At 39.4% G+C, this 11,936-nt stretch overlaps 2 protein-coding genes across 9 annotated transcripts in view; both read left to right on the top strand.

The window, feature by feature from the left end:
- Positions 1–3,984, top strand: part of nbr1a (NBR1 autophagy cargo receptor a) — an 18,536-nt gene extending 14,552 nt beyond the window's left edge. For 6 of the 8 annotated variants that reach the window (XM_032502070.1, XM_032502066.1, XM_032502063.1 and 3 more), the window contains 3 exons: positions 1,347–1,434; positions 1,703–1,802; positions 2,442–3,984. In XM_032502070.1, coding sequence (XP_032357961.1) covers positions 1,347–1,434; positions 1,703–1,802; positions 2,442–2,630 — 377 coding nt within the window. In that variant the 3' untranslated portion in view covers positions 2,631–3,984. The remainder of the gene's footprint in view (positions 1–1,346; positions 1,435–1,702; positions 1,803–2,441) is intronic. The other 2 variants (XM_032502068.1, XM_032502069.1) reach the window with 2 other exon arrangements.
- A 922-nt stretch (positions 3,985–4,906) lies between these two features.
- tmem106a (transmembrane protein 106A) lies at positions 4,907–11,558 on the top strand. The gene is made up of 8 exons (XM_032502071.1): positions 4,907–5,058; positions 7,460–7,659; positions 7,923–7,986; positions 8,159–8,312; positions 9,284–9,424; positions 9,698–9,741; positions 9,846–9,899; positions 11,336–11,558. Exons 2-8 carry the CDS (start codon positions 7,551–7,553, stop codon positions 11,442–11,444), a joined length of 675 nt encoding a protein of 224 aa, XP_032357962.1. The 5' UTR covers positions 4,907–5,058; positions 7,460–7,550; the 3' UTR covers positions 11,445–11,558.
- Positions 11,559–11,936: the final 378 nt, after the last annotated feature.

The following is an 11,936-nucleotide window of genomic DNA, read 5'->3' as shown; positions in this document are numbered from 1 at the left end:
GAAATGACGTTAGATCAGACACAGACTTCTGCACTAGATTAGTGTTACGTTTCCAGCGTCACGGCTCCGAACCTAGCCTTTAAGCTAACTATATTAGCTTTAGCCTGGCTAGTAGCAGCTTTCTGCTTGTTTCTTTAAGCTAACTATATTAGCTTTAGCCTGGCTGGTAGCAGCTTTCTGCTTGTTTCTTTAGGCTAGCTATATTAGCTTTAGCCTGGCTGGTAGCAGCTTTCTGCTTGTTTCTTTAGGCTTACTATATTAGCTTTAGCCTGGCTGGTAGCAGCTTTCTGCTTGTTTCTTTAGGCTAACTATATTAGCTTTAGCCTGGCTGGTAGCAGCTTTCTGCTTGTTTCTTTAGGCTAACTATATTAGCTTTAGCCTGGCTGGTAGCAGCTTTCTGCTTGTTTCTTTAGGCTAACTATATTAGCTTTATCCTGGCTGGTAGCAGCTTTCTGCTGGGGAAATGGCCGGGAGACGTTGTGTTTATGTTGCATTAATCAGGTGATTTAGTTTGTATTTGCAGCGAACATAAAACCCTGACTTCTGTAGCTTCACTGACTACCCTTCATAACTATGGCCATCACTGTGTCACCTGCTGCCTACGGTACTTTACTACACACGGAGAGCCTCACTTCCCATAACAATAACCCCCGTCGACTAACGTCACATACACACGTTGCCCACCTGTCTTAAAGGGTAAGGGTCGGACGGTACTAATCATGCAAAAGGAGAACGGTGAAAGTTTACTTCATCAAGCAGCAAAAAAGGATTAGCGTCAACATCGCAATGTCCTGCGATGTGACTGTTGCGCATGCGCACATCGTCGATGCTAAAACAACATCGTTCAGCCCACTCTCATACACACACACACACACATAGTATCAATATATAACCGCTTGTTTTTTAGTACATTGAATGTTTAACTTCAATGTTGTCTCACAGATTTCCCTTTGTGGGAATATAGGAAGTGAGATCGCACTCAAGCGGTTCAGAATCAGTGCTTCAGCACAATGCTCCGTTCCTCCATATACTCTCTGTGTGTGTGTGTGTGTGTGTGGTGTGTGTGTGTGTGTGTGTGTGTGTGTGTGTGTTGGTGGTGTGTGGTGTGTGTTTGTGTGTGTGGGTGTGTGGGTGTGTGTGTGGTGTGGTGTGTGTGTGTGTGGTGTGTGTGTGTGTGGTGTGTGTGTGGTGTGTGTGTGTGTGTGTGGTGTGTGTGTGTGTGTGTGTGTGTGTGTGTGTGGTGTGTGTTGTGGTGGTTGTTTGGTGTGTGTGTGGGTTGGTGTGTGTTGGTGTGTGTGTGTGTGTGTGTGTGTTTCCTTCCCTTTTTTCTTTTATCTGTTCTGCAGTATCATCTGGTTTGTCAAGATCAGCAGGCTCAGCATCCAGTGCCTTTGAGACATATAACCCCAGACCCAGCAACGCTTTGCAGCCAAGGTGCAATTCAGTGTGAAACTTTTTTTCCGTTTTTATGAAGGAAATTCTTGCTTTTGTGTCGTCATCCTCTTATATAACAGCCTGATCTAATAACCTCTAACAAAGAGTCTGTAATATCACCTAAAGCAATGTGATCCACCTCTTAACTTGCATTTTTGGGTTTCTAACCTGCGGGCTGTTTTATTAAAAACAAGTCTAAGTGGAACACATTGTCCTCTGCAATGCTGTTATGTAACCCAGCATAACCACATCCCTGTCTTTATACAAGGGGCCAAGGAGGCATCACAGAGGGACTTGTCAAGGGCGCCCTTTCTGTGGCAGCGTCCGCTTATAAAGCTCTCTTCACTGGACCAAACTGCTCAATACAGGTACATCACACTGCATCCCTGTCTTAACATCATGCATAGCAAAAAATATATTACGGTTATAGTGACAATATAGTGGATAAGATTTAGAGCTGCAAGGATTATTTTTCTTATTATTCAATGAATCAAGTAGTTGACAACTATTCAATTAATCAGCAACTTTTTTAATAACCGATTCATTGGTTTGAGTCACTTATTTATGAAAGAAAACAAAATAAAATTCTCAGATTCTAGCTTTTTAAATGTGAATAGTTTGTAGTTTATTCACTCCTCTAGTGGAACGTCAAGGATATACTGTAGACCACTTTATTCAACCCCAACACTGTCAATGGCCAGTCAATACAACACTGTATCCACTTCTTCTGTCACAATAAAAGCTCTATGATGTACTGCAACTTCCTCTTAACCTTCAACTGAGAGGTAACACAATAGAATACCTTACAATAGTAAACAGAATGTCTTTTGAGTTGTGGACAAAACAAGAAATTCCACATTTAAAATGGGAAAGACCGACAACATCTTCCCCCATTTTTATAGACCAAACAACTAATCAATTATTTGAAAGAAGGGAAAAAAAACAACGAACAGCGAGAATAATCGTTAGTTGCAGCCTGAATGTCATCTGCGTTGCTCCCCCTCTAGCGAGGCATCGACCCAGCCACCAGACAGGACCCTTCCCTGATGGCGATGCTGCTTGAGATGGGCTTCAGAGACCAGCGGCTGAACCAGCGGCTGCTGAGGAAACACGGCTACAGCCTTCTGCACACCGTCAACGAGCTGGTGCAGATAGCCGAAGACGGCCAGAACAAAGCTGTCAACACTAAGCACTGAGAGTAAAACCTAATGTAAAGAGAATATTTAGATTATGACCTGCATATATATATATATATATAAATATATATATATATATATCAACCTTCCCAGTGTGCAGATTCCGTTTGAATTATGTAAAAAGGAGAAAACATCTTCATGATTTGTCCAATTGATTGATGTTCCAAAGGGTGGATCGTTTATTTGAACCAAGAGTAACGATAATAAGACAATAATGAAAAATGAAAGAGGAGCATTTATTTCTCAAACTTGAGAGAAAGGAATGAGTGGCTTCTCCTGCCTTTTGCCTTTTTGATTTAGCATCAACATCCTAACAAATTCAACCATATACACACTTGTGAGTTATTATGAATAGTGGTTAACCTTTGCCATGCCTTGTTTACCTGGGGCCATAGAGCCTCACGTGTTGGTCAAAGGAAGCTGGGAGTTGTAGTTTAGAAAAGGACAGAGGTGTATTTTTTCATCTTTTAGTGTTTGTATGGCTGGCGTAGCTGCTTTCTGGGCGCTAAAAAATAATTGTTTTTCGACAGGGCTTGGCTAGATTCTTCTCACAAATAGAGCAATGAAATACTAATATTGTTGAATGTCATAAAAGATAGAAATGTTCTGAGGAGCTACAGTAGGTGTTGGAGATTGTGGGCGTTGAGGTTAGCAATGCAGCAGCGAGAACAACAAATCTTTAAGACTTTTTTTTTTTTTTACTTGATTATCGTAGTGAAATCTGCCTAAACAATGCAATCTTCTTTCTGTATCAGAGTACTGTTCTTTTAGACGTTGACATGTGGAATGTATACAGAAACGGTCCGAACGGATCGCTGCTCAGACTCGGATGTTTTCTACTGCTTTTTAGGAGACACCTGCATGAGCCGTGTTCTCGTGGTCTTAGCACAGTCACAGTAGAAAATGTCCGCTTTGCATCATGGTTCAACGACCCCCTGCCTGCATCTTTAGTGTCCTCATTCAACTCAGTCATTTAGCTCTAATCCAAACTGAGATGTCTCTAAAAACACATTCCTCACTCTCATAGTGGAACCAAGTACTGCTTATTTTATTCCATTACATTGCCTTCATGAAACATGATTATTACTTTCCTAAAATTTTAAATTTAAATGTGGTGATTTGACATCTGTGGTGTGTGTGCAGATTTAAGTTCATGTCTATTTTGATTTATTCCGTGCGTGCGTGCGTGCGTGTTCCACATTTTCTTCTGTTGATTGTCCATGTTTTCATGCTCGAGAGAGAGAGAGAGAATAATTCTTAACATATCTATGCTTGTCAAATAGTTCCTCAGTCACAGAGTGTATACATTAAATCCCCTCTACTGTCAATCCGCCAATAAACTGTTTGCACATCTCTCTTGGCTCTTCTGTTTATGAAAAATGTCTAAATGTAGGTCATGTCCCACTGTAAAATGGATAATGTCACAAGTACAGAGGTTACATACACAGCATTATTGACAGAATAAGGTTGGGTTTAACACATTTTGCAAGCGGTTGTGTATGTTGTGTATGTCAAAGCTGCAATACTGAGCAGGTAACTGCCCCGGGGACCCGGACCTTCAGGGACCCGGACCTTCAGGGACTTAGTGTTGGAAGAAGTACTCAGATCCTATACTTGTAACCACAGTCTAACAATACTTGATTAAAAGTGAAAGTCCTAAATTTCAAAATGTTACTTTTTTATTTGTATACTTTATTGTGTCAATACATATCAGCTCAGTTCATATGTCAAACATCTTGACATTTTATCTTTGACCAAAACAGAAAACAGGGCATGCATAAACAAAAACATAATGTGCATATACTGGGCATGTTTCCATATGCACAAACAATGTATGGAAAAAAATGTATCTACAGGACACACACAGACTAAATACACACTCAAAATGATACTTGAGTAAAAGTACAGAAGTATTATCAGAAGCATCTCCTTAATGCATCAAAATGGTATGTAAAGAGTGCATTATTATATTCAGTTTTTGTAACATTAATGAAGACATTTCAAAGCATGTTAGTGCAGTTTGTCAATGTGGGGACAATTTTAAGTACTTTGGGGGTCCAGAGGGGCCTAACAGCAATCATTTGCCCCTGTGGCCCCACAACCGGCTCATCCGCCCATGGTGTAATAAATGATTGTAGACAAAATGGCAGAAACTATAACACTTCTAACATTTGTGTTAGTTGCATTTTTTTTTACATTGCCCGGTGAACAGGTGCTGCATTAAGGCTGTAGCCTATAAAGAAAGGAGAGTTTATGAAAAACAGCCCATGTGATCTGCAGCCTGAACCGACCTGTCACCTCAAGAAGAAGGAAGTGTTCCTCCCACTTTGTTCAGCAGCTGTGTTTTAGTTTGTCAACACTCGCTTTAGATGAACAAGACTTAAAGTAGAAGGAAGCCAGCGGTGGAGCAGTGGAGTCCTGTTTTGAGGTGAGTGCTCATTTCACTCATATGTGTGTGTCTGTGTGTGTGTGTCACCTGAAGTAACGCGGAAGGGAATTCTCCCCCCCCCCCCCATGTGTTTTACGCAGCTGCATAAAAACCTTAAAAACTTAAGGAGCTTCCAAGATATGAAAATATGTCCTCCAAGTAACTTTAGTAATAAATGATCTGTAAAGCCACAGTTGAGCCTTTCTGAGTGAACCTTTGTCTTAAGATGTGAGTAATGTCAGGTGTAAAGCTAATTATTCAGCTACCATTCATGTTTCAAATAGAAATGCTACCTACCAAAAAACGATCCTGCTCTGCATTCAAATTGATATTTTAACACAGCATAACAGGTGGAGGAAATATTCCCATCCTTTGAGTAAAAATAGCAAAACTGCAATGTGAAAATACTGCATAAGTAAAAGTAATGAATTGGAGATGTCACTGTAGCAATTGACTATAATGCAGAAAACATGTCCATGTAAATTGTATTATATTACTGGATTATTATTACTGTTGCATTAATGTGCAAGTGTGCTTGATGATGTTGGGTAGGCCTAGTTCAATTAATAATAATGCGTCATGTTTTATAAGATCAATATATCTGTTGTTTGTAAAAAATATTTTTTTTAAAAAATCTTTAAAAAGTACAAAGTAAATATACAGAGTTATATTCCGAGTTACCGGCACCCACTGCAGAATAATAATCCAACTTTGACATTTCACTTGTATTTTCCTCATGGTGTGTTTGTGGAGCTTCAGTGCAACATGACCAACCAAAACAACGACAAAAGTGGAAGCAGTCCAAATCCATCTGTTGAGTTCAAATTTCAAAATAAGGCTAATTTTATATATATATATATATATATATATATATATATATATATATATATATATATATATATATATATATATATATATATATATATATATATATATATATATATAGTGAAATTTCTTTTTTTTATTTAGTCATCTGCAGATACACACTACACTATACTTCAATAATATAAACACTATGGCATGTAGCTGCTGTGTATCTGGTATGTATTATATATTTACCTTATTTTATACAGGTTTAGTATGTAGCTGCAGATGACTAAATAACAACAGGTTTTATACAGCTTTGGCTCAGGTTTCACAATTTAAACACATTGTGAAAGCGGAATGATTCAGTGCTTTGATGAATAACCTCAGCCTGCGGTGACATTTTAAAACATTACACAGTAAGTGCTTATTATTGCATCATTGCAAAAAAATAAATCCTGGCAAAAACACTGCATATATATTTATTTTATCCAAGAGGAGACGGGACAACGCTGGTGATACTGAAAGCTAATGTTCATTTGACCATTATAAGCCAACATCCAGAATATCTAAGATAACATATTTAACTGAATATGTTTAATCACACTTGAATTTCCAGACCTTTTGTTCAAACTTCTTAGATGATCTAAATGTAAGGTAATAGCAGTCTAAGAAAATCTAAAACCTTACTTTTCTTCCTTTCTTTGTGACATTTTCTCACACATTCAAGTCTGACGGGGTTTACTAAGTTGCAATATCATCATAAAATAATGTCACAGTCTGAAGCTTGTTTTCCTGTCATTCGCACACTTTGGACCCTGCTCACACCGTGACATGTAGCACAACAAAGAGCTTTATTGGCCATTTAAAGGTTGTTGCAGAGATATTCTGTCACACAACTCTAAAACACAGTGTCCCAACATGGCTACTTTTTAATTGGCTCTACATACACACATAGACTTTGTTATCTAGATAGCTCAAGGTGAAATATATACCAGTATCTGTCGCCTGTTCTCCCACATCAAACACACATTCTTTTCTAATGACAAGCACTTTTAACTGCAAAGTCACAGTTTACTCCCCTCTGGAGTTGTTCCAATCCTCCCGATACGGTACCATGTCAGAAACACCTCCAATACTGCCTAAAGGCCGTTTTACTCGTACGCGTCGTAGTACACAGCTGTTAAATATTAATATCATATAAATATACAGTATAAGTAAAATATATATATATATATATATATATATATATATATATATATATATATATATATATATATATACAGTATATATACACACACATTGGTATGGGATCGGTACTCGGTATCAGCCGAAATGCAAGTTCAGATATGGGAATCACTATCGGGAAGGAATAACATGGTATAGGAACATGTATTTACCACAAGGTTTGTTATGAAGGCTGGCATTATACTGTAGGTCGAGACAGGATACTCTGCTAACTCCTCAAAGTGTTTCAGGAAGGACTAGAATTAGGACATTTCTAAATGCTGTACTATAGGTTTGCATACTATAACTAGGCTGTTTGATGAGTGTAAGTTCATTACAGCAATTTTCTTCCTCTCTTCTTCTTCTTTAGACTGGACTTTTTTTGTTGTTGACAAAAGTATCATGGTATAGCAGCAAAAAAACCAGCAAATCCACAGAGGGACCGGATCTGAAAAAAAGGGATGGAGGAGGTGAAAACCCTGAAGCAGTTTCCCCCGTACGGTGCCATTAGTGGACACTCAACGGCTGACACCTGCCCCACATGTCGTGGCACCGGACGAATCCCCAGAGGTTGGTATTCTGCCTTGAAAAAGAAGATCTTTCGACTGCACTTTAAGCGCGTTCCGTGCGTTACCATAGGCTGCCAACGGAGCGCCTCAGCCTCAGATCAGTTTCATTTCACATCGTAACAACCAAGGGAACTAAGTCATACGGAAAGTTACAAACTCTAATGTGCAGCTGCCTGTGTTTGGCCACACTTTCACATCTTTTTTTGTGGTAAAAACAAAGCATTAGAAGGACATTGTCTTTTTTTTTTTTTTTTGCATTGATAGGCCATGAAGACCAGCTAGTTGCTGTAATACCGTGTAATGATGCAAGGCTGAAACCCAGACGCACGTAAGGGATATATGTGTGTTTGTGGATTTGCACAGTTTAAATGTAATTGTATGCAAACTGATTTTTTTCATACACATACAGTTTCTGCATGTTTATGTCTTTTGCAAACGCACAGGTGCGTAAAGGTTGCAGACTGTCATTTACAATTTAGCGTGGTCCTATCGCATTTCAGGAAGCTGTACGTGTGCATCTCCATGGCGATGTGTCTCTTCCTGTGCTGTCTGATCCTCTTCTTCCTCTTCCCCCGGAGTGTCATCCTGACGCCTGTGTCTGTGCTGTCAGTCATGGTCTACTTCACCCCAGATACAACTGAAATGGAGGTCACCGTGAGTAGTAGGAACTCTAAGGCAGTGTGAATCGGTGCCACCTCTTCATTTATTTTTGTATTAATATGACTTTCAGGAGGAAGTATAAGCATGTGCAGGGATTTCTTTATGTCTATGGTACAGTCACTTAAACTACAGTGCAGTGCTCCACCCTACAAAGCCCAAAACTCCAATTTAGTAGTTTACTACTGTATGTGTAGAGCTTAACAGTGTGTTTCCGGAAGTGAAAATCCCATTCATTTTGATTTTTACTTTAATTATTAGCCATGATGTCCAAACCATCCAGGGTATAAAAAAACCACCCTTGTTTTAAGAAAAACATGTTTTATATATGATGGCGTGGAGAAGTACAACCTACAGTACTAAGCGTAACAGCGACGTCTCTTTATTGGTTGCCCGAGCTGTTACCATGGAAATGTTGCCCGGACCCGCAAATGGCTAGCGAGCTGCTACCGCTTAAGTCTGGGATCGTTTCTGTACACAGTCTGGGAGCTTTTCCCTTTCTGTGCCGTTTAAAAAAAAAACTTTTTGAGTCAAATCAAATGTGTTATGGTCATGTTTAATCCAGGCTTAAAACTCTTAGTACGAGCATTTTCTGGAACATCAGTGGAGCAGTTGAATTGGGGAAAATCACTTCCGGAATCTGAGCCTTTCCAAAAATGGCCAGTCACTGATGAGCTCTATACGTGAACTACAAAGCGTCACATATCTGTGTGCCACTGAACTTCCTGAGCCGCCACAGTTTTATTGGGCGTGTCAAAACAGCGTCCACACAGAACTGTCTGAATTGGATTCACATGACAATCTGAAGATAGCTGCTGGAGTTAGGACAAAGTTCCCTGAGACATTTTAATGATGGAAAGGTGTGTGTGTGTGTGTGTGTGTGTGTGTGTGTGTGTGTGTGTGTGTGTTGTGTGTTGTGTTTGTGTGTGGTGTGTGTGTGTGTGTGGGTGGTTTGTTTCCTCTCCTAGAATCTCATCAGCATCTCCAACGAGAACTTGTGTCCCTGTTCAGGTGGTCGAGTTGGACGTTCAGGGTCTGGTCTTGAACGCAGTTGTGGGAAAACCAAGATATCGAACATGACCGCCATCCCATCCCGCTCAAAGAAATCTGTGAGTTTGACACAGGAGGATTCGCATTCAAAATATTCTGCTGGGCGCCCAGATGGCTCCGTTGGTAGAGCAGGGCAGGCGCCCATGTGTTGACCTGCGGCCCTTTGCTGCATGTCGTTCCCCCTCTCTCTCCCATTTCATTTTTATATTTATATATATATATATATATATATATATATTTCTATATATATATATATATATATATATATATATATATATATACTGTTGATCTATTTGCCATGCAATAATTTCTCATCCCTTGTTCTTTTGCAGGACACCATTGAAATTGACCTGCTTATTACCGATAAAGGCTTAAAGTAAGTCAGAAATATTGTGTCATAAAACTATGAAATACTACGTCCACCATTGTTGTTTATACATCTAAATATGTCCACACATCAACCGCTTTTATCTCTTTCAGCACTTACTGCAAGTCGAGCTCGATCAAGATTCACACGTTATTTCTGGAGCTGCAGTAAGTGTCAATCTCAATCTGAAAATCTACGGGGGAGGCAGCCGCTTCACAGCATAGCTCAAACCCACAGGGTGCTAAAAGGCAGGGTCATAAAACCACAACTGTAAAACAGGCTCTCTTAAAAAAAAAAAGGCTCACATTTTTAATCGGAAATGTTCTTTTTAGATACAACTAAAAGATGTGACGTAAAGGTTTGGTTCTGTTTTTAGAATCCACTCAAATATAGGTGAAATTTAACCACAAAAACAAATGTGTCTTTTTATTTTCACTTCTGTTTTGTTTGCACTCAGAGAAAACATGGCTGCTGGTGACCAGCTGCTTTTGTACCTCAAGTGTGGTCAACAGTTTCCTCACAAGCATCTCAATGAGTCACATTCAAACTCAAGATTAATGAGAGCTAAACCAACAGATGTTGTTAGTGTATGCTGAGGTACCCCTAGTCATCTTGGATTAGCCATATAAAACCATAAATAAATAAATTGTTGATTTTAAAATCAACGAGACCATAATTCCAAAAATGAACATCATTCGGTGTGGCAGAAGACTTAAAGTTGCGATTGAGTCCATAAACTCGTTGTGAAAATGTTTACTGAGGTAATAAATCATGTGAGAAGTGGGTCACTTTCTCATATGGTGTTTTTTCCACTGGATGGTATCAACTTGACTCGCATCTACTCGCCTTTTGGGGTTTTCCCTAGTACCTGCTAACAGGTACTTTTCTTTGGTACTACCTCAGTCGAGGTTCCAAGCGAGCTGAGGCGAGACCAAAAGGTGAAAACCTGCAGACTGCTGATTGGTCGAAGACAATCGTCACTATTCACTGCGTTGTCATTGATAGCGACAGACGGGGGGGGGGGGTCCTGAACAAACTCGCTGTGTTTAAATAGTTTAGCCAGCGTTTATTTTTCTGCTGCCTCCAGCTTTTTGAAACCAATGCGTCTTCTGGCTGTGGCAACAGCCCCATGCCAAGAATAAAAAACAACACACCTTTTGAGTGTGTGTGTCGCGTTAGGTTACGGCAGTTTCCTGCTATGACGACCAGCGACAGATCGCTCGGAAAAAGGAGGGCGGGGCCCCGTGGTCGGGTCGAGCCGAGTCGAGGCGAGTCGAGCAGGTGCCATTAATGGAAAAACCCCAATAGACTTCTACAGAAACCACGTGTCTTCCCCTGCTGGACTTCACATAGAATGCAGATTTGAGGCACTTTGCCGAACCAGATGCTCTGTCCACAAATTTTACAGTCAATGATCTCAACTAACCCTTGAGAAAAACATCAGGCTCTTTTTGTAAGTTGGAAAACCAACACAAAGAGCTGAAAAACACTAAAACAGTTTACATTACACACAGTCATTGGATCCATCCGCTGCTTTAAAACCTAAAAACACGCTGGCTCCCACTGTCTCTCATAATGTATTTTTTTTCTTTTTTTCCACCAGAATGACAATGAATATTTCCTATCTCTCTCACATGGAGCAGCTTTCCTTGAACACATTTGAGTATATCGACTGTGGCACCAATTCAACAACCCCTCATCCTGTGAGATGATGAAATCAAAACGAAAAACACCAAAGTGGGAGTGTGAAATGATGAATATTCTGGCTGCATTGCACCCTTTTCCTCTTTTGTGTCTGATGTGACTTTGCAAATGATAACTACCGTGAAGAATTCATGTGATTCATGTCTTTAACTTAAGAAAAAACTACCAGTGAATCAGAATAGAAATCCTGAATTCAACATTTTACTTGATTAGAACAAGTATTAGCAACAAAAAAGTAACAACTGATGTAGTTACATTCCACCACTGATTTTATTCTGTATGTTGTTTAAGCATACCTTATACTTTAATCAATCACTATAATGTTACAATTTAAAGATAGATGATTCAAATGAACTTATATTTTTTAGCATGAGTGTTTCTGCTCTTTTTGTTCCAGATCCTCCTGTAAATCTGTATTACGGGCAAATAAATCTCATGAAAGTTTGTCAAAAAAAGCACAATTTCTTAAATTAAAAATGTAAAAACTGTGGATTTTAGTT

This window comes from Etheostoma spectabile, chromosome 21, assembly GCF_008692095.1.
Source record: "Etheostoma spectabile isolate EspeVRDwgs_2016 chromosome 21, UIUC_Espe_1.0, whole genome shotgun sequence".
NCBI lineage: Eukaryota > Metazoa > Chordata > Actinopteri > Perciformes > Percidae > Etheostoma > Etheostoma spectabile.
The sequence above is the reverse complement of the archived record's forward strand: the minus strand, read 5'-3'. Positions and strand labels throughout refer to the sequence as shown.